The sequence below is a fragment of the Gambusia affinis genome, linkage group LG06, assembly GCF_019740435.1.
Source record: "Gambusia affinis linkage group LG06, SWU_Gaff_1.0, whole genome shotgun sequence".
In the NCBI taxonomy this organism is placed as follows: Eukaryota; Metazoa; Chordata; class Actinopteri; order Cyprinodontiformes; family Poeciliidae; genus Gambusia; species Gambusia affinis.
The window spans coordinates 6,662,593-6,689,195 of NC_057873.1; the positions used below are offsets into that span (position 1 = coordinate 6,662,593).

General features: G+C 38.2%; 2 protein-coding genes across 3 annotated transcripts in view; both read right to left on the minus strand.

Annotated features, from left to right (window-relative positions):
• Positions 1-18,492, minus strand: part of gab2 (GRB2-associated binding protein 2) — a 45,368-nt gene extending 26,876 nt beyond the window's left edge. For both annotated transcript variants that reach the window (XM_044120449.1, XM_044120448.1), the window contains exon 1: positions 18,050-18,492. In XM_044120449.1, the coding sequence (XP_043976384.1) occupies positions 18,050-18,121 (72 nt within the window). In that variant the 5' untranslated portion in view covers positions 18,122-18,492. The remainder of the gene's footprint in view (positions 1-18,049) is intronic.
• Positions 18,493-19,397: 905 nt separating this feature from the next.
• On the minus strand, positions 19,398-25,895 carry nars2 (asparaginyl-tRNA synthetase 2, mitochondrial). The gene is made up of 14 exons (XM_044120450.1): positions 25,543-25,895; positions 25,009-25,118; positions 24,698-24,818; positions 24,468-24,608; positions 24,307-24,387; positions 24,120-24,211; positions 23,889-24,021; positions 21,397-21,495; positions 21,252-21,289; positions 21,084-21,150; positions 20,852-20,989; positions 20,618-20,715; positions 19,874-19,900; positions 19,398-19,768 (listed from the first exon to the last, which is right to left on the minus strand). Exons 1-14 carry the CDS (start codon positions 25,708-25,710, stop codon positions 19,624-19,626), a joined length of 1,458 nt encoding a protein of 485 aa, XP_043976385.1. The 5' UTR covers positions 25,711-25,895; the 3' UTR covers positions 19,398-19,623.
• Positions 25,896-26,603: the final 708 nt, after the last annotated feature.

Genomic DNA, 26,603 nt, shown 5'->3' on the forward strand with positions numbered 1-26,603 from the left:
TCTGTCTGTAATCAATCTACATATTATTTTTTGTATTGAATATATTGAGTCACTCCTGCTTCAAACCAAGAACACCCCTGCATTTGATAATTAGATAGGCACAAATGAAGGAGAGCAGTCTTCCATACTTAAGCTCCACATGGTTTTCCAGCAGCCATCTAAAGAGAGAGTCTGTTCTCTGTACTGCGACACAAAAGAGGAAGACAGACCAGGAAGGGAAAGGGTTGTAAAGGAGTGTTAAGGGGGGGTGGGTGTGTGGGCTGTTGGACTTATGCCAGGGATGCACTTCCAGCAGGCAACATCTCACATGGAGGCTGCTGACACACAGAATCCTGCTGGACCCCCGTCTCTCCCTCCATCAACACTGACACCGCCATAAGGCTAAAGCCTCCTCTCCCTCACCCCCCCGAAAAAAACCACCCTGCAAATATGATATTCCTAATCTCTTCTGGAAGTATGAGCACAAATTTGTTCTATTTTGGGAGCCATTAAGCACAAGACGCAGAGATGAAATGAGTGATGGCCGAAGAAGCTTCCCCAGCTTCACTGCTCTGGTAATGTGTCTATCGGCAACCTGTCACCATCTGTAGCAGCTCACAGGGACACCAGGAAAGACAAGAGACCAATCTTGTATTTTCCTATCTATGTTCTGATAGAAAACATTTAAAAGCTACAGGAGACTAAGCTAGTAGGGTGTATTGGCCAGTCTGAAAATGCATGAGAGAAGAAAAAAATGAAGGAAACAGAAGATGTTTGTTCGATACTAAGGATTGACTTACAGAGCGAAGCAAAAGGAGTCTGGATGTCTCCATGGATTCTTTCTCTGATATGTGGATTTACTTCCACCTGGCTTTAACAGAAATGGGATGAAAGTAGCTGCCATCAAGGAACTTTTATCCAGATACTAAAACAAAACATGTATCTAGAATACCAAAGACTAGTGAGAAACACCAGAGTGTCAGACAGGAAAGTCTGATTTAGTGGATTCATATTTCATATTCTATCTTCACTTTGCGATATTTTACCTCCACTCAGGTAAACAAATAGTGATACACCAAGTCTATATAGACATGTATGACAAACATTAAAACTATAATCTTTCTTTAAAAAGTTCTTAGGGAAATATCCCAAAATATTTGAACTATACCAGCTCATCATTGGGAGAACTTTATGTACAGCCAAGAAAAATAAGAGGCTTGATTTTTTTTTTTTTCCATTGTTTGTCCAGGCAAAAATCCCCAAATTCTTCAAATTAAATCAGCACATTTTTAAAAAAAAAGTTTACTATTGTCCCCCTGTCTATTAAGCTCTGTCTGCATCTTAAGGCCTAAATCTTCCAAATAGGAACTTCCTCTCCAGCCTTTATACTGGAGACTCCTCCCACAGGCAAAACATTAACAAACATTCATCTGTTACGCTCATTCAACACATAACACATAACATTTAACTATATATTAAACTAAAATTCCAACTTTTGTGCCCACAAATATTTCTGGCATATCCATGTATGTACCATTTACAATGACTGCTCCAGATAAAAAGACTGCATGTAGTGAAGTAACGCTCACAACCAAAGAAGGGTTTCCTAGAACCCTTCTGTCTGGTTCTAGGCAAAAAGGAGAGCAAACTCATTAAAATGAAAATGGATTAAAAATAAATTTGTTGCCAACACAAAACAAAATAAAGCCAGAGCAGGAAGCTTGAAGTAGTACTCCAACCTCCATATCTTCTGCAATAACTTGACTGACATTGCTGGGTATTTTACCTTTTATACTGACATAGATCATGAACACTGTTGCCTAGTCAGCAAGAATAGCAGCTATTGGCTCTCTTAAAAGTAGATGACATCATCACCTAATTTGCATATTTGGTTATGTGTGATCCAGGCAGTAGTAGGAAGGAATATCAACACAGCCAAGACAGAAATAAGGGTTCCAAATACGTTTAGAACTACAAATGAACTACATAAAATAATTCAATAACATAAATAGCTAGCCTGAAGCTACACTACATGAATCAGTTTTGTATAATCTCAAATTTAACCAAAAGACAGTAATCACAGGCACACACAGCAGAGGTGAGACAGTGACTGAGGCTGTGTGTATCGAGTAACTATGTCACCATCAGTTGTTAAAACGATGTGTACATAAAAATGAATGCACTTTTTCAGCTCGTTATGACAACAATGCTCCTCCATTTTGCCATTTTCAACTGTTTCTAGGGGCGTTGCAGTGAGAAGTAGTTTGCATGGTAAGCTTTGCAGACTTGCAGTTCCACCAAGTGTTTGCTAATTGCTGCTGCTGCCTGCTATGTTTTTGATTAGGAAATAGTATTATAACACAATATAAAGTTTAAAAGAGATGATCTTCCACAATGCCCTCACCATTACAGAACTTAAACTGTTACAGAACTTATACGGTGAGGGCAAAGTTTATTCTTTCATTCTTTCATGAAAGAAAGAACCTCATTCAGGACAACCATAGCTACCATCAATTATAAAAAAAAAAAATAAAAAAAAAACTTTTGCTGCCTAATTAAATGCAACCTAAAAATATTTTACAAATAATTTTTTGGAATACATTACCTCCTTCACAAATAAATGTTTCCTTGTTCAAGTCTTGACATAAACCCCACTCTAATTCTATTTTTCCACTGGTGTTTAACTCAGCGACAGTAATGTTGTACCTGTTTACATCTTCATTGTTTCCAGGAAGTGCAGGTCATGCTCTTATCTGCAGTGTGTAGCTGATGCGACCCGAGGTGTTGGGGTACGCCACTTCTTGTTTTATTTCAGTCAAAGTGATTCAATGATAACAGCTACTGTTACTTCCTTCTGCATCACAAAGGAACAACATAAGAAAGATATGTTTAACAAGATCTGATGAATTGTGAATAAATGAATGCATTGTGAATAAGTGTGGGAGGGTATTAAGGAAATCCACTGGGGTAAATTATATTGGTGTAGGATGTAGTACAACTCATTCCAAAGAAGTCATAACACTCATTGAGTTTCCATCAAAAACACAAAACACAAACATGGCAACACACAAGACCAAACACAGTCTTTAATAATATGGTTCTGGTCTTAAGGATTTTGTAATTCAACATTGAGAGAAATGTAAGAGTCATGTAGATGTTTTGCCTTTTCTGGAAAAAAGGAGTGCTTCACTTAATTGAAAGCTGGAGCGATGCCCAGTTTAAAGAGGTCGCCTCAACCCGGCTGGGTTATTCCTGGCATTCATCAGCTATGGCCAGGGTATTATTTCATAATTTTCTTAGCAAATTATGAAATATGACTAAATTAGTCACTGTTTCTAGTGAACTTATTCCAGAAATCAGTTGCAAAATCTGCCTTTATGTGTATCTTAAATTTGAGAGAGCTTCCCTGGTAAAATGGATCATGAGGGAGGAGGACACAAGAAAATGAGTGAACCCACCCACAGCCTGTCCTACAGAGCATGTCTGAGCCTATCGATCACTGTCTAAGCACTGGGAAGTAAGAGCTGAAGCTGTAAAACTATAGGCTGAACTCTCCACGCTCTCCCCTCCCCCTGCCATGGCTTTGGTGTAAGCTACAGCTCTGTTCAGAAAAAAAAAAAAAAAAATTAGGGGGGTGGCTAGAACTCTGCCCTTGATAACAACTGGACTGGACAGTCCTCAGGAACACAAACGAGGGTTGAACTGAGCCACAGATTACAACAAAAACTAGGCAGAAATCTAAGTAGTCACTGCAATATTGTAAGAGCAACACATTGCAAACCACAAAGGACGTGTTGTAACTCTCATATACCGGTGTTTGCTCATCATATTACCCCATTTTCTCTCCACAGAGGTGATAAAGTCAAATAAAAAGGCTAATCACAAACTAAAGACAACACTCTGCTCAACGCAAACCTCTGTTTCTATGAATGTGAGTCAGAGAAAATCTTTGAAAGTACTAGATAAAGTTTAAGTGAAGAATCAAATGCTATGTAGGTTATAACGGGTCTTAACTTAAGACAGAAAAAAAAGAAAAGATTGCCTGTCGACAGTGAGAGAAGAGCAGCCATCCGCATCTATGGGCAAGGAGCATTTAGTTCCCTCAGTCTTATTCAATCATTCCATGAAGGCTTGATCTCACCTTTTTCCAACCCACTTGTCCCGTACAGAGACGAGCCAGATACACAGAGACTGCAGCACAGCACAAAGGATAACATATCTGCATCTATTTTAGATGCCTGGGAAGGAAAGCATTTAATAACAAAGCCATAGAAAACATTCCTCTGAGCGGGCTGCTTACTAAAAATAAGATCAAAACTGGTTCATCTGGCCAGTTTCTTTTGTTTCTTCGAATGTTGATCGTTTTTCTATTTTTGGGAGAAGGAAAAACAACAAATCTGTAGGAGAAAAGTCAACAATTCAGAAAAGTGACAGTTTTTCTTAAGTATTCTAACAATACATTGAACCCATCCCACCACAGGGAGAGTCAAAGAGTCATGTTTATTTGCATCAAGTTTATCACTCTTCCACCGAACAGTTAAACAATTAACCAAGATGTGCCCTTTTACTAGAATGGAAAAATGTCTGTGTTTGATAGTGGGCTGTGTCAACAGGCGGGATGATGGGAATCAGCCGACATATTTTTTAAATGTCTATGAGCAAACATCCAAGTTAAACAAGAGTGTTATTCAAGCTACAGAGTAGAACGGTCTTGTTTACCTCTTGTCCTATTAAAGCAGCAGGGGGAGGAGTCAACAGGTTGTTGTCTTTGACTCTGCGTCCCATAGATCATACCTGTCGCTGCAGCACACACACACACACACCCACACACGCGAACTACACAGCTGCACAAACACTGGCACTGTAGATCTGTGCCATAGCCGTGCAACCACCTCACCTGTAGACATCTGCTTCCCTAAGAGGCCATCTTTTATTTCAGGCACTTTAGCGCTGACTGACGGACATCTTTTGAACCTGACACCTGCTTCATCCTTGGCGATGACATCACTTCTGCTGCTTTTAACTGTTTATTGATCTAACCCTGGGCAAGGGATATAAAATTTTTTGGAAAGTTACACATTCAAACCGCAAGAAATGGCAGTCAGTTTAAAATCCTTTCATTAAGGTGCCATAAACCTCCACACCACCTGTTGCTGTCCACAGATGATCAGCTGGTTGAAGGCAACTATAATTTTTGTTTACACTCAAGAAATATGAACTTAGTTATTTGGAATTTTTTTCAATCATGAAACTGCGGGTGTGTACAAATTTATGGGCTTCACTGAAGTAAGGGTGAGAATAAATCTGAAGGTTAAGCCGTCCAGTTGCACAGTCGCCCACCTCGGGTCTTCCCAGACTTTGAAGGACCCAGCCTATGTTGACTGGGAAGGACGGGTCCTTTGAAGACTGAAGCCCACAGTCATGGTGTGGAAACTAAAGGAGAGTGATCCATCACTCTTGTTAAAGTTATATTTTAATATTATTGATTGGCAAGATATAGACCATATTTATCTTAAAATTGTGTTCTCCAAGCATTGGGAGATTAAATGTAAATGTAAACTTAAAATAAAATTATACATATTAACTATTGTGGTTAAATATAATAAGATTTTTAACAGAACTGTGTTTAAAATAGCGATGGGTGATATTTATTTTGTTTCCAAACCAAACTGTATCCCCTTTTTTATTTGTCTATCTTGTAAGTATAGGGAAAATGAAACGGGGATCTTTCAGAAAGCTGACTTGCAGTGCACAGCTACATGGAAGGGTAGGGCAGCTCTTTAACTATACCTTGTTACCTTAATATTTGAATTATCAGCCTACACTGAAAACAGCATCAGAGCAGCCAAACGTGATAGTTACTGTATTACTTTGCTGTAATACATCACTTATGCTTACACTTTTTAAACTGCTTAACAAAGCAATGAGTTACCAGCAGACCTTTGGGGTTGTTTCTGTGTAACAATGAAAACAGGCTATAAAGTGACGAAATAACTGTCGCTATTGGATTATATGGTAAATTTACCCAACTTCAAGACACACAACAGCCACTGAGAAACAGCTGTAGTAGTTTCCAAGTGATAACCAGGAGCTGTAAAGTAAAGTAATGTTGTTTTATTTTATGGTAATATCACATTTACCTAGTACTAAGATAAGCATACGAGGAAACATTTGTTAAAGCTCCTTTATAACAACCATTAACTAGGGCTTTAACATGAGCCACTTCTACTTTATTACACTGTAATAAAAACTGTTTGGACTTTTTATATCTATCAAAAAATATGAAATTGCTACTATTTTACAGAAGCTGTAACTGTGTAGTTGTATTGTAATATTACCAAATTATCACAACTTTTTAGCCAAGCATTTACTGTCTTATAACCATCTATAATACTCCAATATTTGTCAAACTTTAAATTATACAATTTCCCTTCTATTTGTCTCAATTAGTTATTAATTCATGTTAGGCACAGCAGATTCAGTCCATCCACATTAAATTAAATACTTTTTTTTATGCATCCCATATTTAAATTTGTTTGATACTTTGAAAAAGTTAGCAAAATTTCAATAAACAACTTGGGTTGACTTCTTCTTTCAATGACAGAGCAACAGTTTTACAATGCATTAATTACAGCCTGGGACTGTTAAAATGGCCACCACAGAATGACTGGATGCCTAAACAATGGTGATTCCGGTTAATGTGGCGACAGGAGACAAAGCTGGACAGACAACAGCAACAGAGGCTTGATTATCCTAATCAATGGCGGGTCACCACATGCCAGCAACAGATGTGGGTTTCAGGAACACAAAAAACTATTAAAATAGAACAATGCAGATGCATTTTACAAAGCAGAAAATACACATTTGAAATCAGCATCACATTGCTTTCCAAGCTTATTTGGCATAAATTAGCAATTATGCATTCAAAATAATAAAAAAAAAAGATGCCACAGAAAAACTGGATGAGCCACAAAAAGCAGCAGTGCTTTCTTTGATGTGCTTTACAGATGTCACATATCTGTATATAGACATCAGACAACAGTTTACATGAGCCTAAATAAACCACAAATGCTTCCTTCTAAGTTCTATAGTTCACACAAGGTTTTACATCTCTGCTCAGTGTGAGACACTAACCAGACAGCTGTCCCACTCAAAGTTTATAATAAACCTTTTCTGGGGCTTAAAAAAAAATACAGTCACAAACACAATTGTGCCAGCAGTGTGCATCTTCTAAAGCTCCAACCTATTATTTGTCCTGACAGCTGAGGAGATCCAGAAGCTCCACCGTCGGTGGATGCTTTGTCCCATTCATGTACCCAGAAAAGTAAACATGAAAAGATGTAAAACAGAGTTTTAGGGTGTGAGGTTTAAAAGATGTAGGAAACAAACAGAGTCCTTAATTTAAGATAAGAATCAACCCAAACATCAGGGAGGAGGACACATCGAAGTTGAACTCACAACTATGACAGACTAAGGTGACTGAAACTGTTTATGACAATACCTTTTATTACGCAAGATCAAACTATATTTTACATTGTATTTTACTTGAAAAAAAATGTCCTCTGTGAATGTATACTTACTTTTTTGAGCCTGTTATTGGTGATGAAATGTGTTGGATTTTAGTTGTTATAATGGAAATATTTCACCTTTCTTTTGAAATCATCCTAAGATCAGAATTGCCTTGTTTCTGTTTCCCCAACTTCCCGTCTCTTTTATGGCTATGCTTTTAGAAGAAACTGTGATTATCTTGATCTGAACTCCTTGGGTGAAGATATGTTGCATCTCAATGGGACCAGTATAAACACTGATGTCCATAGAACGCTTTAAATCTCTCCATCGCCAAACATTTCTCATAAATTTTCACAATTAGAGACAGTTGCAGCTCTCATTTTCTTCTTCTGTGACTGAGCCAAATGAAGGAGGATGTTTAACTGTAGTCGCAATCTGATTTAATAGCAGTATTGTAACTTGAATTCCAGCTGCTATATTTGTAACACTAGCTTAATGGGACTTTTAATGGCCAAATAAAAACTAACTGTAACCAAGCTGATTAAGTTTGAGTGGCATGTGATTGATAGTGTTCTTGGAGTAACATTTAAACAACTTCATAATTGTTGTACAGTTAAACCCTCTGGAGTGAAACACAAACTGATTATATGGGGTTAAATGGTTCACTTACAGTAGAAATGTCTGGAGGTGATGACACAAATCAGAGTAATGATGCTGGTTAGAAACAGCAAACTTCTTTTGGTTTTATAATCATTCTATACTTTGGTGGAAACAGAACGGCTTCACCAATGAGCACTTTTTAATTCCCAACCCGTACTACTGTTCCTGTCTACTTCGTCCTCAATGAATAAATAGCTAAATAAATATTCTTATACACAAATTCAACTTCAAGGACTGGGATTGGTCTTGGTTTGCCACACAGATGCAATTATTAGGTGTAGCAAATGGAACAATCTCACACTGTCAACTTTGGACTGTGTTTTTGGCTGCCTTGTCTTGAGACCTATAATATCATGCTTTTTTATTTCTGACTTGGAATGAATATAACTAATATTTGCTACAAGCCCAAACACAGTTTATAATGAAACATTTAAAAAATGATGATTCATACCCTAAACAGCTCAGATGGCAACTGCAACTCAAAACAATGTTGACCGATACAAAATGTATCATGCAACAAGAAACTCAAAACAAGTGCATGATTTCAGGCGTTAAGATGGTGAAGGGTTAGCTATGAATTTCAAACAGACAATTTGTATAATTTGTAAGTTCATATTTATTGGAAAGCAGGGCCTTTACTCAGGTTCTAGGAAATGAGGGCAGGTATTCACATCATGTCATCCCGACTAGAGTTCAAGCCAACAGGTGTGATGGTGATTAAGAAGCTTCTTGCATTTGACAGCTACTGGTCTCCTGCAGTTCAAGCTTGACTGGGGCAGAGGGCGGGTGGTGGTGCGGGGTGTCAGAGCCTGCTGCACATCACATGAAAACAACCTCTAAAAAGCTCTCAGCAGATACAATCAGCCTCAATTTGCAGCTGAACGCTTCCATTATTACAAAAATGAGCAATCTCTCGCCATGTCTCCATTTCAGCAGAAGGCCGGGCTTATTTAGCATGAGCTCACTCTGACAGCTTAACTAACGGGAGGCATTATCTTCAATCAGAACTCTTTGTGCCGCTTCCCCCTGCCATCAGCATCAGCTTCTGGGCGCCTGAGTGCGGAGGTCGTGCTTTGTGCATCTCCTGGTAATTCTCGACAAGTACAGGATGCTTTCAGATACACAGAACAGAGTAAAACTCAATTAAAACAGCAAGGTTTCATCCAGCTGAAGGATTTCCACACAAGCACCTGACCTTGGCACCTGTTGGACTGTCACTCCAATTCAAAAACACACTATATTTTTGCATGTTGCCTGAGACCAGCTGTGGTTGTTATTGTCAGCAGAGGATTCTAACCTTTAGAGCAGCCCTAAATAAATGAGAAACGATAACATAGGAAATAAAGGAAAGCAACCGCCAGCGAATGACACAAACAGTCCAAATTAGATAACCATTAGGTATCTCATCATTAAACAAAGAGTTATGAATTCAAAATCACTATAATTTAACTTTTTAGGGGTAACATCCATTTAATAAGATGTTTTCTTGATCTGTAGGGAGAATGGGGCAAAACAGTGCTGCCCCTCCCCTACCTGATGCTGTGCAGCACCAGTTCAGGTACTGGAATTGTATCCAGTGTGCAAAAACAGAAACAATATAAGGAGTTTGGAAAGTTTTCAGGTTGTGGAAAACATGGACCATCATACTGGAAAGCATGTTTAGATTGGTCAAGTAGGAGGCTAGCTACCAGATCAGATAGCCTATCTAATATTACCAGCTAATATCACCTTATCAGTTTGTTACACTATAAAGAGTAAAGTAGCAAAAAGTTGGAACGTTCTGCCCACTAAGCACTTGAAAACATTTTATTTGGACATTGGTAATCCTGTATCTTTGTTGGAATATTTGCATCAGAATCAAAATAGCAACAATACTGTCATTACTGGAACTGTCATAAGCATAATGCTTGTGACAAAAAAATTTATTTGTTCTTTTTTCTATTTTTTTTCCACAGATTGAACTTAATTTAACAGTACTGAGTAGTTTGGGAGTAGTAATTTAAATGAACATTAAAATGGTTACTATGCCAGACTTTTTAGTTAGCTAATAAAAGGATTTCAGTTAATGCTGCATTCAGAAACTTTATTCCCGATTAGTTTTTTTTGTTTTGTTTTTGTCATTGAACTCTGTACTGAATAATGAACAACAGAGAACAACAATGACGTTGCATCTAATTCTCAAGGTGAAACTGATTAGAAGACATATTTGGATTTTATGAAACCAGGCAGGGAGAACCTAATGTGTTCAATTTAAAATTTTAATTGAATTAAGGCATTAAATTTTCATTTTACTGAAATAATTTAAGAGAAAGAAGGGAAATAAGGCATCCTGCAAAATTCCTAAAGCATGTCAACAGAAAGAAATATGTTGGTGAGATATGTGACAATGAGTTTGTTTTAGTTCATGAAGTCATATGTCTGATGCTTAAGATTTAACTTGAAATCTAAATGTGGAAACTGCAAATACAACCATTCCTATTTTAACTACACTTTTCTAGTTCCTTTTTACTGAAACACAATGACTCATCAGTGTCTGCAGGGAAGATTTACTCAAGATTTCCAGTTGTCAAAAAGTCTACTTTAGATTGTTGTTGGTCATTTAAACCTCTTCTCAAGGCAGAGCTAAATTAGACATGGTTAAATATTTCACTTACAATTCAAAGAACATGTTGGCACCTGACCACACTTCACAAATCTGAATAGCAGAAATCTAACAAGTGCTGAAAATTTAATTGCCACAAGATAATAAATCTGTGTGTCTCTTTAAAAGTAAAGAGGCACAACTTCAGCCCCGCAGAACATTTGAAAACAGAATTTCAAAAAAAACCTAGAAGGAAAATCCCAAATTCTAGTTTCAGCCTTGCCATGCAAAGTTAACTCATTACTCTGGTTTTTACATGCTAATTAAAGGGCATGTAAAACAAAACATTTTCCACCGCATTAATCATTTTTTTCCCCATCATGCAGGAAAACACTTGCTTTTTTTGCTGTTTTCACTTTAACTAGAGAAACCACAACCACAAGGTTCTACATACACATTTCCAACTCCTACAAATAAAGGTTTGACATGAAATAGAAACTCATATCAGCATTTGACATAGATATAGCTGCTAATCAAACTCCCTTTTTTGACAACGTAAATACTATATATTTATACTCACCATTACAAGGAGATTTTGGTTACAATTCAACAAAATGTTGTTTTATTATTTACAAATTTAAGTCTATATTTCAATGAATTACTAAATCCTCCTTTACTCTAATAAAACAACATCCATCTTACATATATGTATATTCATCTACAGTCTTATTAGCTCTGCAGACTTCCCACAAGTTCTAATCTTTTTGAAAATGTGATAAACCTCAAAAACATCTCCAACAAATATTAATAAGTTGCCAGTAAGAAGAAATACAACTCTGTTCCACTTGGTGGAACTTTTTTTTTTCCACACTTAGACCACAAAAATTATTCCCCACTCAAACCTAATTTGTTAGTGATCTTATTTAGTTGAGTACAAACATGCATTTTCTTGGAAGTTTCTATATAATTCAGTATTTCTTCCCTTTTTGTCTCTTCCCCAGGTTCCCTGTTCACATCGTGTTAGCTGACAGAGTTTATGGAGGGTTAGGTCACTGCAGTATATTGAGGAGTAACCTCTACAGCTTGATAACATCGACATGTGCTTTACGGTTCCGAAATCCAACATAGTCAAAGAGAAGAACTAACTAGGCTTTTTAAAGTCAACCAGGAACTTTCCATTGAGCTCAATGATCAATGTATACCAAGGTTCTAAAAAAAAAAAAAAAATCACTGAAGCTTTCTGTCACAATGCTCCCAAGGTATTTATGAGGTAAAGGAAATGCCAAACCAAGTGCAGCAGCCACCAGAGATTTCTGTAGGCACAGCAAACAGCCAGTAAGCTGCCAGAAGGCTGCTACCTGTTTTACTTGTTTACAAGAAAAACAAATTTGTCTGTTTGCAACAAAACAGACTAATGTGGAATCCAGAGGAGCCCTAAAAGTCAAGCTTGTTATTTTGTTGCCATATAAATAAAAATACAGTCGGCATCCTATGAACACCAGCTTTTACCTGCAGGCTGGCTACCGGAGCAGATAGCACAGCTACATTCAAAAAGAAGGTCTTTGTGTCGAATTCAGTTTTTTTGCTGGAATTTTATTTTTTTTTATATGTGTGATCTTTCATACTTCTGAATGATGCAACAACAACCAGACTTCTGTGTGAATTGTTCAGGACCTCAAAGTGAAGGAAATAATAATGGATGCCACTGTCTACTATCAGATATAAATCCAATTTAGTACTACATATGGGAGTGGGACAATTCGGATGTTTGTGTGGGTGAAAAGATTGGGATTTGGCTATTGAGACTACAGTGAACAAGTCAGATTTGGGTCATCTTTACCAGCTGTGTGAACACAATCTAATTTACAAGAGAATGTCAGTTAGAGTTGCGCTACTCTACAAGAAAAGAGCAATAAAGGTAGTGATTTGTGTGACAAGTACTTTAAAACTCCTACTGAATTTAGTGTATGTTATTTTTATCACAGTTATTTTTATTGTGGGAATTAGTATGTCTCTGTTTTTCCACTACATCTTTTAGCCAATCATCTAACAAATAAGCACGTTAATGATAAAGTTATAGTCAGCTAATTTCCTGACACGTTTTACATGTCTTCTATGAAGCTAGGAGTCAGTGTAAGTATGAGGAAGAAAATTAAAAGTGAACAGGTGGCTCCGCGGTGTTGTCAAAAGCGTTTAGTGAGGTCGAAGCCATCAATTAAAAGAAACGTTTTGCACTTTTCCAGGCCAGTTAGGCGGGTTCAGATCCTGGGACGTCACACCCACACACGCCTCTTCACTGAGTGCTGACTTCTTACAGCTGGTCACAGACATATTCTGCCAAGATGCAAGACAAACAAAAAGTTTGAAAAAGAAAAAAAAAAAAGTTTCTCCCAACTTCCATAGCCTTAACTGAACCATCTGAGGCAGTTTACTTTGTTTGCTCAGCATATTGTTTACATAGCGCATGCGAGTTGTGAATGTCATGATCCGTATGTGTCTGTTTATTCATTCACCGCTGGATATACAAAGAACGGTCTGTTTGGTATAATAAAGTTTATCACAGGTTGTTTCTGTGTGGCTAATTTATATTATTAGCTTCATCGTACAAAGCTGTTATCGTGGTGTTAGTTTACTTTTGGAGAGTTTGGCACATAAGCAGAACATTCTCACTCCTGGTCCAAATCACGAGAGATAGCAAGGGGAACATTTTAAATCAATGGGACCTAATTTCCTTCAGAACAGCTCTATTTTAGGCTCAACTGATAAAGTCTTGATGGAAAGAAGTGCATTTACACACTTGCAGGCCAATTTGATTTCTTTCCCTGTCATGAGACCTCTGTCAAAACACTTCCTGAAGGTACCGTTGAAAGGAAGTCAGGCATCTGCTGTTGGTGAAATAATTACATTTTGAACCAAAAGAGTTCATGGCAAAGGGCGGGATATTGTGACAAAGTGGAAATAGGGCCACCATCGGATGCTTTAGTAAAGAGAAACAAATGTGAGAGAAATATGTAACCAAGGCTGGTGAAGCAGATGCTAGCTAAAGATGCACGTTGCTATGTAGTAAGATAAAGGTTTATAAAGTCGTCTGGACAAAAATAGCCAGATTAATCACAAAATGTCACTTTGAAATGATTACTTCGGGTTCGGCAGTGTTCAGAACTGACAATACAGAATCTCAATTGGGTTTTAAAATGGATTGTAATGTAAAGTCAACTTTTTTGAGCTTCATGTCATGTTATATTTTACCCTCATCAGAAACATACCTGGATTGTTGCTTTGATTTGAATTCAAGGCTTGATTTGACTCATCCATGGCAACCATTAAGAGGTGTATGACCGTTTGTTCTTACAAACCATGTCACAAAACCCAAATGTCCTAGAGCTTAAGGTTACAAACTGATGGATGGACAATGTCCTTCAGGACTTTCTGGTAGAGCAGAATTCAGATCCACAAATTACACCAAGTTGTCCGTGCCCTGAAGACCATCACACCACCATGTTGGATTGCTCTGATTTGTTAGTCAACCAAATATCTCCTTAAAAGTTTTAAGGGTCACCTACATTTCTTTTAGCATATATATGAGACAAGCCTTTGTGATATTGTTGGTCAACGGTGGTTTTGACCTGGGATTTTTCCAACTGACTTCCTTATTGTTGAATCATAAAAACTGACCTCAACATGGAAAGTGAGGTGCGTGTGGCTTTAGAGGCTGTTACCATATGAAGGCGATATTGAACCCCTCCAGGGATAATTGCTGTAGCCTGGCCTCTCCTGGGGAGGTTTAACACTTCATTTGCCTAGCTATGGTTTGTTGGAGTAGATTTGTCTACTTCATGTGGTCAGACAGGTGCTTTTTGAGTTATTTTCTGCTTCTACATTTAATCTGGTAATCTATGTCTGATGTTAACATTCGTTTCATTGTCTGAAACATTTGAGGTTGCAAAACGCAAGACAGAATAAATCTGTAGGGAGATCCATACTTTTTAACAGCGCTGCAAGTCACTGCTGTCACATCAAGCAAGTCCTTTTTTCAGCTTATGGGGAAAAAGGCCTCCAGATGAAATGGAACAAGGAAAATGCCTGTGTGAACGCTGGTTGTCTGTCAAAGCAGGAACTGGGAGGCGTTCAGGGCTGACCTCTGAGGGCAAGGACTTCCCAAAGCCCCTCTGCAAAACAACTGTCGACCCGGCAGCTGACAGAGGGACACAGACCACTGTTGCCGCTCTCCACTGCCTGCCTTCAAAAGTCACAATCTCCCCCTTGCCAATCATTTCATCTTTCTCCTGAGCACCATCAACCAAGGCAAGAAATTGAAACCGTGTGAAACCACGAGCGGTGAGAATGAAGACTAAGAAGCAGATATTACCTTGCCGATATGATCTGTCTGGAATGTGGCAGTGCCTCAGTGAATTTGAACAGACATGCTTCTAATGTCACACACAACAACAGGCGAGTTAAGCAAAGCAGTGCAGTATTGACCTGAGTACATGAGCTGTTTTCAGAATTACACAAAGCACATGATTCCTATACAACCTCAGCTTGCAAAATTCATTCAGACGACTTACAGGGCCTTGTGAAAGTATGCATATTTCTTAAACTCCTACAAATTTTGTCATGTTTCACAACACTAAGCTGTAAAATGTAAAACGTGTGTAGAGCATTCATATTCAACCTCCTGTTGTTGTTGTTGTCTATTATGCAGAGCTACAAAAATCTAATTTATTAGGGTTTTAATGAAGCCACAATGATGAAGCATTAGTGTCTAATAACTGATGGAGGAGCAAAATGACCTCACATGAACTATGCATGAGATCCTGACTAGAAGTCCTCAATCCCTCAGTTGTTTTCATGTTCCTTATGTTTTTTCTGGCCATTGTTCAGAAATAATATATTTTTTTTTTTTAAAGTAAGTAGGCCACTCCCACTGAGCACTACAAATACCCACCCCTGGAACATTAATCGAAAGAGATAAACCTCAACCAAGTGATTCATTTGAACCACAACCGTTTTCCTTTTTTTCTTCTTCTTCTTCGTCTTGCATCGTGGAAATGTGGCGTGTGTAGAAAATGACTACACATGTCCCCTGTGCTGCTGTCACATGCTTGAGGGGGGACACAGCAAGTTTATACCAATCATGTGGGATGCTGGAGAGTCGTGAGTCACTGCGGGGACCTAATCGCGTTTGTAAACAATTAGACAGCATTTAACAAGAACAGGGCAAGCGTGCGAGTGTGTGGAAACATTGTGGCCTATCTTCTCCAGAAGCAACCAGCGGGGTTGTTGCTTTGCATGCAATTTGCATACCCAACCTCCAGCAGTGATAACCAGTTTTTTTGTTTTTTGGGGGGGGTTTTTAAACTATCAGCAGCTCTGAACTTGCATGTTTTGATCATCGGAGGTCACACAGAACTTGTTCTTAATGCAATAACCAAGTATTTCTTTAAACAGTTATTACCAAACACTGGTCCAGTCTTGCTCAGGAGGAAGGAGTTGCATATCGACAAGGAAGGTGTTGTTATGGATCAAAAATCATTGCCACTGTAGCAAATAATCTCCAAACTGGAGCAGCTTTGTAGAGGGGGAAAAAAAACACATTCCTGACATTTCCTCCTGGCGATGTAATAACCCAATCAAGCTTACTACCCAACACACCTCCAGGCTGGAATGTTTGAGACATCCGAAAATATCCCAAGCATTAACCTAACTACGTCAGATGAGAGCAATACTGGTGAGTAAATAGCCCTGATTGTCCATAGTATGGCTTTAAGTGGAAGGAATTTCAGACAGATTATCACATTTACAAGTCTGCCTGCTCTGGACACCATCTCATGACTCTGTTTTCTGGCTGAAGCAGTGTTTGTGTGCTTGTTTTTTTAGGTTGGTTCACAAGGGTGAGACGCAGGGTGAGAACGCCTCAGAGTGCTGCTCTCTTGCCTACAGGCCTATTTCCCTCCCTCTTGTTGTTTATATGAAGTTCTGTAACCAAGCAGGTTTTTCCCCTCCTCTTACTATTGCAGCTGCCGATCCATACCGTCCACATGGGTCTCTGTGTAAACATGGTTCCAGCTCTAAGTGGAAAACAATGAGGAAATGACAGGATAGTGGGCTGCATTGAAGACATTCAAGGATGGATTTCCAAACGAAACACATCGAAATGACATCATGGTAAAGTCAGCTAGCAGGGAATATGGAGGAGGTGGGTGGGGAGTAGAGGGGGAGCAGTAATGCAACACCATACATAAACAGTAGACAGCTGTATTTATAGGAGATTGTCTCATGGTTCTATCTGCCTCCATAAATCCTATTATCTGATTTGGAGCCATTCTCCTGCCCAGCACCCAACAGGAGGCGCAGCTTTGTCTTCCCAAAACAATTAAACCGCGTGCAATTTTCACCGTTGCCGTGAAGGAAACCGGTCACATCTCTGCTCGATTAGACGTTACCTCATCACAGCCAGATAATGCAAAATCATATCCGAAAGCTCTTTCATCCAAATCACAAACAGCTGTCTGGTTTTATTCAGGCCCAACCCCCAAATTATGATAGGACCACCACTTTGTAAACACATAAGTCGTGCTGTGACTATCATTTTATCCCAAATGTGTATATTCAGTAGACTTTTCATTTAACTACTTCAGCCATTATGTACAATATTACATAAAAAATACAATTAATTATATATGATAATACACATGACATTGCCTTAAATTCAGTAATACAGCATGTTACTGAATGCTGTGAACTTAATCATTTGCTACAAATAATTGTTTGTAGCAAAGGATGCATCTAAAACTAACATTTTTTTCTAATATCAATATGTAAAAAGGTCTGGCTTTTCTGCTTGATTAACTGATTAGCAAAAGGTGCTTAATAGATTTTTTAAGCACAATTTGAACCAGGTGATGCCAAAACTTAGCCACTACAAAATAGTTTTTTGTTTGTTTTTTATTTAAAATGTAAAAAGTAATTCTTTGTAGTTTTGACTTACTATGTTACTCTTTTTATTTGAATCTGTATGCTCCAGTTAACGATCAATTTTACTAAATTAGCTGGATTATTTCAATAGTCAATTGATCCACTACGATTAATCGCTTCAGTTCTAGTTTATAGAGTAATTTAAAGATAAACAGATGTTTTGTGCAGCAGGAGACATAGTGAGGTGCACCTGCTCCAGTGTGACACCACTTATCTGAGATGCAGATGAACAACAAACGCAATTTGACAAAGAGGGAACAAACCAAGACAAAAAAAAAACTGGGTTACCTCTGTGCCAAACTTCTAAACACAGAAACTACAGCGGAAGCGTGCTTCACTCACATATCTCCTCAGCTTTTTCTCCGGGGGTGATTTCCTCAGCCAGCCCTGAAAGATGATTTCTCCTCCGCTCATGTTTGCCCAAAGTACGTTGCGGCTGCTGCTGCTGCTTCTTCTTCTTCTTTTTGCTTTCAAAGTGCAGTCTGCCACTAATGCATGAGGATTCGCCTGTTCAAAGCGCTGCTGTCGGTTCTCGGCTCTCTGTGCTGCAGTCCGCTCCCCCCATTTGAAATCAGAGCAAGGAACAAAGTAGGAGATGGAGAGCAGCGCAAATATCTGCCCAGGCGCTCGAACCCACTGCCAAGCGGTGTCTGAAAGTAGGCACGGCCGGGTGACGGTGAGACGCGCGGGGGGAAAACTAGTCAACTCCTACGGGGAGAGGAAGTATCTGTGTGCGTCTGCAGATTGTTTTCCCGACTCATACCACGCCCACCGCGCAGAGAGAGGGATGGGCCGCTGGGATGAACAGGATGGAGGAACAGCTTGCTTGATAAAAAAAAAAGAAAAGAAAAAAAAAGAAAAAAGAAAAACATTAAATGGTGGGGGAGAAAAAAAGTAATTATTAAGCCAGTCCCCATAAAAAATAAAACATAACATTTTCAAAAACTTTTACATAAAAAGAAGCCAAGTGTTTTAAGCTTTTTGTGGGAAAAACAATCTACTTTTAAAAGGTTGCTTAATACTTTCCACAACAATATTTTCTTAATATAACAATAATAATAATAAAGAAAAAAACGAATAATTTTTTTCAGTAGCCTCCCTACTGAATACAATGTCGCATCCTGTCATTGGAAGAAATATGATAAAGCACCCCCTGGTGGAAAGTTGTCAGCAGCTTGTAAATACAACCCTCACCAATCCCCCTCAGAGTTACCCTTTCAACTTTTTCATTTCATTACATCCCAACAAAAACCCTGATGGATAAAACGTTGGGAAAATAGAGAATTTATTCAGTCCCCTTCATTCTGATACCATGAAATAAACTTCAATGCATCCGAATTTAAGAAGTCTTTCAATCTCATTATGAATGGAGACGTTCTGTGAAAGATTTAAATAAAAGGCTTTAGTGGACAAACAGCATTGCAAGAGTCAAGGTCGTGCAAACATTTAAAAGATGGTTTTGTTTTAAAACAATTAAAAATGTCAAATATTTAGAAAACAATTTATTACTTCCCTTCCACTTCACAGCTACGCTCTACTTTATTACAGTTAGAAAAGTTTAATAAAACACATTGACACATCCAAACCATATCGCAAGAGTGAAAGGTGATTGAAGAAAATTATTAGAATATGACAAAATGTAGAGGTGTTGCATACATATATATTTTTTAAAGACACTGTCCAATGTTGAAAGAAAAAAAAACAAGATTAGTATCTAGTGAGCAACCAAGCACCCCAAAAATGTTTCATAAATAGATGCTGAGTGTAAATGACAAAACTAGTGTGGGAGCCTTGAACATCTAAATATACGTATATACAAAACAGTAATGAACACACGTGCCTTTGATATAGTTAAATTTATTAATGGCAGAAACATTTACAACAATACAACAGATTGGACAAAAAAAGATGCGTTTTTATAGGAGGCAAGAATGTGAAAATCTTGGGAAAGGAATCACATCTTTAATGTTGTCAACTCCAAGAACGCACTGCAAGTAGCGTTCAAATCCCAGCCCAAAGCCACCGTGGGGGACGGAGCCAAAACGCCTTAAGTCCAGATACCTACAACAAAATAAAAACAAATACTAAAAAACACATAATAACGCCTGCCTTTTTTAAACAAAAATAATGGTCATGCAAATGTGTTGGTTATTTTATTAATTTTACCACTTGTATGTATCCTCTAGTCCAACCCTGGAAAAGAGAAAGAGATTAAATAAATAAACAGTTCAAAGGAATCAACATCAGCACTAAAATATGTATTTATACATGCATATAGAGCTATATAATCACAGCTACATAAAACAGTCAGACGCTAATATTTTTCTTCATTTTGTAATAAACAGTCTATTCACTATGCATTCCTATGTAGTTGCAGTGTTTCTTAAATCAGAGGTGTCCAAAGTGCGCTTTGGAGATTGTTTGAAGCGGAGACTGCAGAGAATGCACAGGCTAGTTAGCATAGCCACCAATGACAGCGGTAGACAGTAAGTTGTTTCTCCGCTGTTGGCACAGCCGCATTGTGTACATGAGCATGACTGACAGCGCTAAGACCCTCACCCTGGCGTTGATTGGGTGTTTCTACTTGGCAGTAGTGGATTTCTGCAGATGGCAGTAGCACCACAGGGAGGAGGCAGAAAAGCTAAATATTTTTCACTGATTATTTATCTCATGTTAAACTGTCAGAACATACTGACTTTTAACAAATGTAAAAAAAACATGTTGTTTATCCAAGTTACCTACTGCAGCTTTAAATATTTTCAAGAACTTTCAATCAACAAACAGCACAAAATTCAGAGCATTTCTTCCTTTAAGCCATCTGTTATCCTAATCAACCATGAAATGTTTTGTAGATTGATGCAAACCAAACATTCACCGTATCACTACCTTCCCTTCTATGTGCACTCTCACCGTTTCAGCCGAGCCATCAGCAGATTCAGCCTCTCCTCTCTCAGCGAGCCCCCGCAGAGCTCTCCAACTCCTGGCACAAGGAGGTCCACTGCAGCTGCCTGCGTCCAAAACGGCAAAAAATCAGCTAAGATATGCAAATCACTGCTACGACCCAACTGGGATAAGAAGGAGAGAAAATGAGCAGTGAAACTGTGACAAGTCTCTGCATTCCTATACAATACAACCAGTTCTTACTGTGTGCTTGGGATGGTCCTGATTGTCTCTTGCATAAAACGGCTTCAGGTCGTATGGATAATCGGTGATGAAGACCGGAACATTTCCGCAATGTTTCACCAGATACTTCTCATGTTCTGTCATAAGGTCACAGCCCCACTGCAGAAAAAACAGCAAAGTTCAGAGAGGACATCTGTGACTTAAACAGCAAACATCGTGTAAATGCAGAAAAACAATAAATGACTCCACTTACATCTGTGGGGAAGGTAAATTTCTCAGAGCTGCTGTGTAGGATATCTATTGCCTCGGTATAACTAATCCTTTAAGAAGATAACATCACACAGTCAACCTTGAAGATTTGACATTATTTTTTTTCCTGTGATTCAGCTTTAACAAAAACAACAACAAAAAAAACACTCACACAGGGAAGCTCTTGTTCAGCATGGCCTCTACTGTGTCCTTGGGTTACATGAATGCAGCAGAAACAGAATGTTGTCAGAAGCTATAATGAAAGCCCAAACAGTTTGGAGCGAAGATCCAGGTTGTGAGCGTCCTTCAGGACTCACCCTGTGTCCAGGAGTCACATGGCGGTGAAACAAATCCACGTCCTCCGCACAGCGAGCCAACACGCACTCGGTGGCAGACCTGAACACGTCCTCCATGACCTACACAGCAGGACGAGTTTAATAATTAAAGTTTTCATGTGCAGCTGCCAACAATGATAACTTTGGAAGTCACGCTGGGAATTTTTTTTTTTTCAATTTGTCTTAGGAGGCAGTGGCTGTCAGTTTTGAACACAGAAACCAAATGCTTGGTTGATGAAACATGCAATTTAAATGATAATGCACCTTTAATTTAAACTGCATCAACATAATACATAAAATCCCAAATATAGACATACATATTCACCTACATTTGATTAATTAAACAACTTTCAGAAAATTCAGAGCTGGCTATTTGATCACTTTGGTAGTCTTCATGAACCTGGCTTTTATGCATAACTCATAGATTTTTCATCCAACTGAAATCGGGGCTTTGAGCTTTCAGAAAGCCTTCCATAAGTAGTTTTAATGTCTTTTTGAGATAATTTTCTTGTTTCAATCATCTATCCTCGTCAGATGAAAAGAATATTTAACATCCACACAGGAAACACAGAGGAAATGTCTTCAATATTGGAGTTATCACACAAGAGAAAGACTGAGCTGCTTCAATTTCAATTCTGAAAAATTTGGATAAATTCTTCAGAATTGAAAGAATTCTGGGATGAGCTGTGGTGGCGCAGGGGTTAAGCACGACCCACATAAGGAGGCCTTAGTCCTCGACGTGGCCGTCGCAGGTTCGATTCCCGGCCTGGCGACCTTTGCCGCATGTCTTCCCCCTTCTCTCATTACCCACTTCCCTGTCAATTAACTGTCAAATAAAGGCCACTAGAGCCAATAAAACCTTTAAAAAAAAAAAAGAATTGAAAGAATTCTGAAGAATTTCTGAAGAAATTCTTTCAAGTAAACAAAGTAAATTGTTCACTTTGCTAGAGTAAGCAATTTACTTTCTCTTAAGAGGAAGCTAAAGCTATAATTAATAAAACTGATAAATGTTAACAACACTGTTTGTCATTTGAATTTCTGAAGATCGGGGGGGACGATGCATTATTTTTTAAGCCCAGTGTTTTTCAAAGTGGGGGCCGCGGTCCCATAAGAAGCCATCAGGGGGCGATGTGGATGCCTCCAAAAGTTTTAACAATAATTTCTTAATTATAAAACATAATTTTGCGCTACTATTATGAAATATAAATTAAAGTAACTTATTGAAATGTTAGTTGCCATGTGTATCTTTCTGATTGTCAGTCACTTGTATCAAGCTGCTTTGCTCATCAAACTAGCTTACAAAGCGCAAAATGGACAAGTTCCTGACGAACTAAAATCAGAAGGTATGAGAGGCATTTATGCTAAATAAAAGAATAAAAGTTAATGTTCCTTTACATATTTTGTAGCATTATTTTTGTTTGCCTGCAAAGGGAGTCACTGCCCAGAAGCCAATGCGACCCAGTGACTCCCTCAAAAGGGAGTCACTGCCCAGAAGCCAAAACAAAACATTAATAAATTTAACTTGTCATTTAACAACGGGTCAGCTTTGTTTAAACAGCTTTTTATCCTCTAATAAATTTAATCTTTCAAAATGTGCAATTTGTGTTTAGTCAAGTTATCTATGTGGGATTGATTGATGATCCATACTATTTCACTGTATCAAAAAAGAAACTTGGAGACAATTTAATGTTCATACAGGACATCTAATCTGTCAAATCTATGGAAATCAAAAGACGTACAAAAAAAGTTTTCAAACAAGTAAAGCAGGCTAGTCCAGTTCTTTTGAGCTACAGCAGTTTTTAGGTGCATCCCTTCCATAACAAATCTAAACTCAATGAGCAGACTGACATTCTCATGATTTAATCCAGACATTTGATTCACTTATGTTGAACCAGGCAAACACCTAAAACATTTTGGTTCCCACCTCTGTCATAAATATTCATAGCTACAATTTCTCTGGTGAAGACTTACATAAAAATAAGAATGTGGGTGTTTTTATCACTTAAAGTACAGCTTCCAGTCACAGACCCTGTCATGTTCTGTGGCTGCTGCAGCAGGGACTAAGTGAATTATTTTCTACCGTTACATGGTCCAGTACATCTGTAATCACGTCTGTTTTCAGATTTTTTTTTTCTGCAGTCTCCAGCTTCATTTTCCACACACAGGCTCAATAAGATCTTTATCACAGTGTGATCTGTTTGAACCTGTCTGTGATGTTAAATTGCTTTAGCAGAACCTTTCAAACAAAAAGTTTTACAGTGGCATAAACTGATTATTATCTACTTAAAAAAAAAAAACAAGGTTGTTTTACCTACAAAAGGTTTTTTCTACATTTCTAGGTCACAGCTTTCCTGCATATTTTGTGGTGCTTTGTTGACACGTTGGTCACCAAAGTAGATTCTGGAGAATAAACTCTTAACATATGAGTCTACTTGATAAATAAACCATTGATTTTGATGAGAATAACAAAATACCTTGGTGAGATCCTCTAAGGACTCGGTGAAGGAGATCTCTGCTTCAACCATAAAAAACTCGGCCAGGTGGCGCCTGCTTTGGGAGTTTTCTGCTCGAAACGTTGGCCCGAATGTGTAGACTCTGGAAAAAGCCCTGCAGTCATAGAAACAACAGCACATAATCATTAACATACATTGGCTTGCATGCCAATGTATGTGACATATCAATATATGTCATTAAATTTTGCTCACCCTGACATCACCTCCAAGTGAAGCTGTCCTGATACAGTCAGAAATGCAGGTACAGAGAAAAAGTTATCATCCACAAAGGCCGGACCTGATGGCTGCGGTAAAAGCAGATTGTTTATTATTTAAACCATTTGCTTCATATTGGAGCTGAGCTTTAGATATTAAACAAACCATTGTATCAGAGACTCACCTCTACTTGAAAAAGCTCTCCTGCTCCTTCACAATCATTTGAGGTGATAGTAGGAGTGTGAATCTGTACAAATCCATTATTCTGATACCAAACAAAAAGAAAAACAACATATTGACATGATTTGAAATAAGTTAATAACAGCTCCAGCACCAGGCTCTTACTTTAAAGTATGAATGAATTGCTGCAGTGGCCTCACTTCGTATCCTCAGCAGGGAACTGAAGGCGTTCGTTCGACACCTGAGATGAGGAAGTTGCCGGATGTATTCAAGGCTGTGTCTCTCCTTGATTTTAAATGGAAAATTCTGTTGAGAGAAAAAAAATCACACAGATAAAATATAAGGTTGCTCAGAATGTAAAGCATATTTTGACACGGTGGTGTGTTGGTTCTTACGACAGGGTTGCATTCTCCGACTACACGGATTCGTTCTGCCTCCAGTTCAACTGGCTGCTTCTGATGAAGACTTTTCTTAAGAATACCAGTGACTTCTACGGCACTACCGAATGTAAGCAACCTGTCATTTCAGGAAAAATGACATATTAGAGAAGGGAAAACAGGAATATGGTAAAATACCATCTATTCATGCTTTATTTAACCTGTAATTTCCTAACTGGATGTAAAGTCTAATTTACAAAGGATTGCTAGTTGGCATAAGCATTTAAAACAGGTTGAACTGTGAGGTAAATACTGGGATTACTGCTTACGGATCATTCAGTTTTGAATCAGCAACAATTTGCAGAGATTGCAAGGAGCTTCCATCATTGACATGAAGAAATATGTTGTTCTTCTGAGGTCTGACAGACCTTACCCACCCCTGCAACAAAGACAATTCAATCTATTTATGAGGCGTCCTTTAAAAACAAAAAATATAAATTTTTAAGTAAAATTAGTAACAAAACTCCTGTTTTTGAATATAATCTACATTTAAATTACAAGCCTATAAAAAAAAATTGGGATTCTTATTCTCTGTGTATCAAGTCCGTTTACAAGGAAAGTAATGTTAGGGGACATTACAAGAGAGTTCAGTTTAAATCCACACAAATGTAATCAAATTTTGTCCCCTCAATTATAATTTAACAACACAAACATATTTCAATCAAATAACCCAAATAATTCCGGCTTTGAACAAAGAGTATGGTAGTCTATGCTTAGAAAAGACATACTTTTATCCCAAAAATTAAAGACATAAAAAGCTTCTATTACAAGCCAAAGATTATAGACCTGAGACCGCTACCTACCTGGACTTTCACATCTGCTCCCAGCTGAGCTCCAGTAAGTGCTTCGGATACTCGGAGTTTTGTCGAGGTCTTCTTACAGTAACGTCGAAGACCCACTAAGAAGACCCTTCGGTAAGCTGATGCGGTGGCTGCTGACACGGAGAAAGTCTTAGCTGCAGTCTGAAACATCACTGCAAGACCCGCACTTTCCCAAACAAAAGAAGCCCTATAACCCAAACGTCTCACGAGAATAGGAGCAAAGAGAAGGCAACATAATTCGTGTTAATATCTTTCCTTAGGTTGACTTTCAGCTCTCACGCTGCCACAGCAGTGTGCAGTACTTCCTGTTTACGTCTGTCGCAATACGTCTGCCTGCGTCACGTGAGTGGCACTAGACCAATCAAATTTCGCTACACTGTAAATTTTGTAGGGAGTTGTAGTTTTCTAATCATCCCTTGTTTTAATTATAATAATTAATTATTTAAATATTTCTAGTTATTTATATAGTATTATATCCTGACGTTTTGGTATATAATTATGAATTGATAGTTGATGCCAAAAAAAAAGGCTAAGAACAAATTGTTCATACTGAATAATACCATTAAAATGTATTGCTTTTTTTTGGACAATACATCACATGATCAAAGAGAAAGTTCTACTTCTTTTTTGAATAATATCTCGCAATATGACTGAAAAAATGCAAAAGAAAACAAAAAACATTACAATTACAATAGTTATTAACATGAATGTTAAGGTGATAAGTTGAAAACCATTTACCCCGGTTTACTTTTCTAAATCATCCTTGGTTCAAATTGATTTGAACCAAGCATGACTAGACCTGTACTAGTCATGGTTGGAGGGCAGGCCAGCTCTGATGATCTTCTCTCCAGATCTAACTGCTCATTGCAGTCTAGCCCTGTTTTGTTTTGTGGATGGACATACACAGGACAGACTGAAATACAGCAGTGTAGAAAATGACCAAGTAAGTTGAACTTCTTGAGTTGCCACATGAATTCCAGTCTTTGTTGGGTCTTTTTATGAACAATGTCTATATGTGAGGACCATCTTGTGTCCAGAGAAGG

Bases quoted from the DNA above. Each gene is read 5' to 3' on its own strand.
- nars2 (XM_044120450.1), bottom strand. From the start codon at position 25,710: ATGTTTCAGACTGCAGCTAAGACTTTCTCCGTGTCAGCAGCCACCGCA. The intron at 21,290-21,396 runs GTGAGTCCTGAA...ATGTAACCCAAG, and splicing joins ATGTGACTCCTGGACACAGG to GACACAGTAGAGGCCATGCT. The intron at 19,901-20,617 runs GTGAGAGTGCAC...TCTCTTTTCCAG, and splicing joins CTGATGGCTCGGCTGAAACG to GGTTGGACTAGAGGATACAT.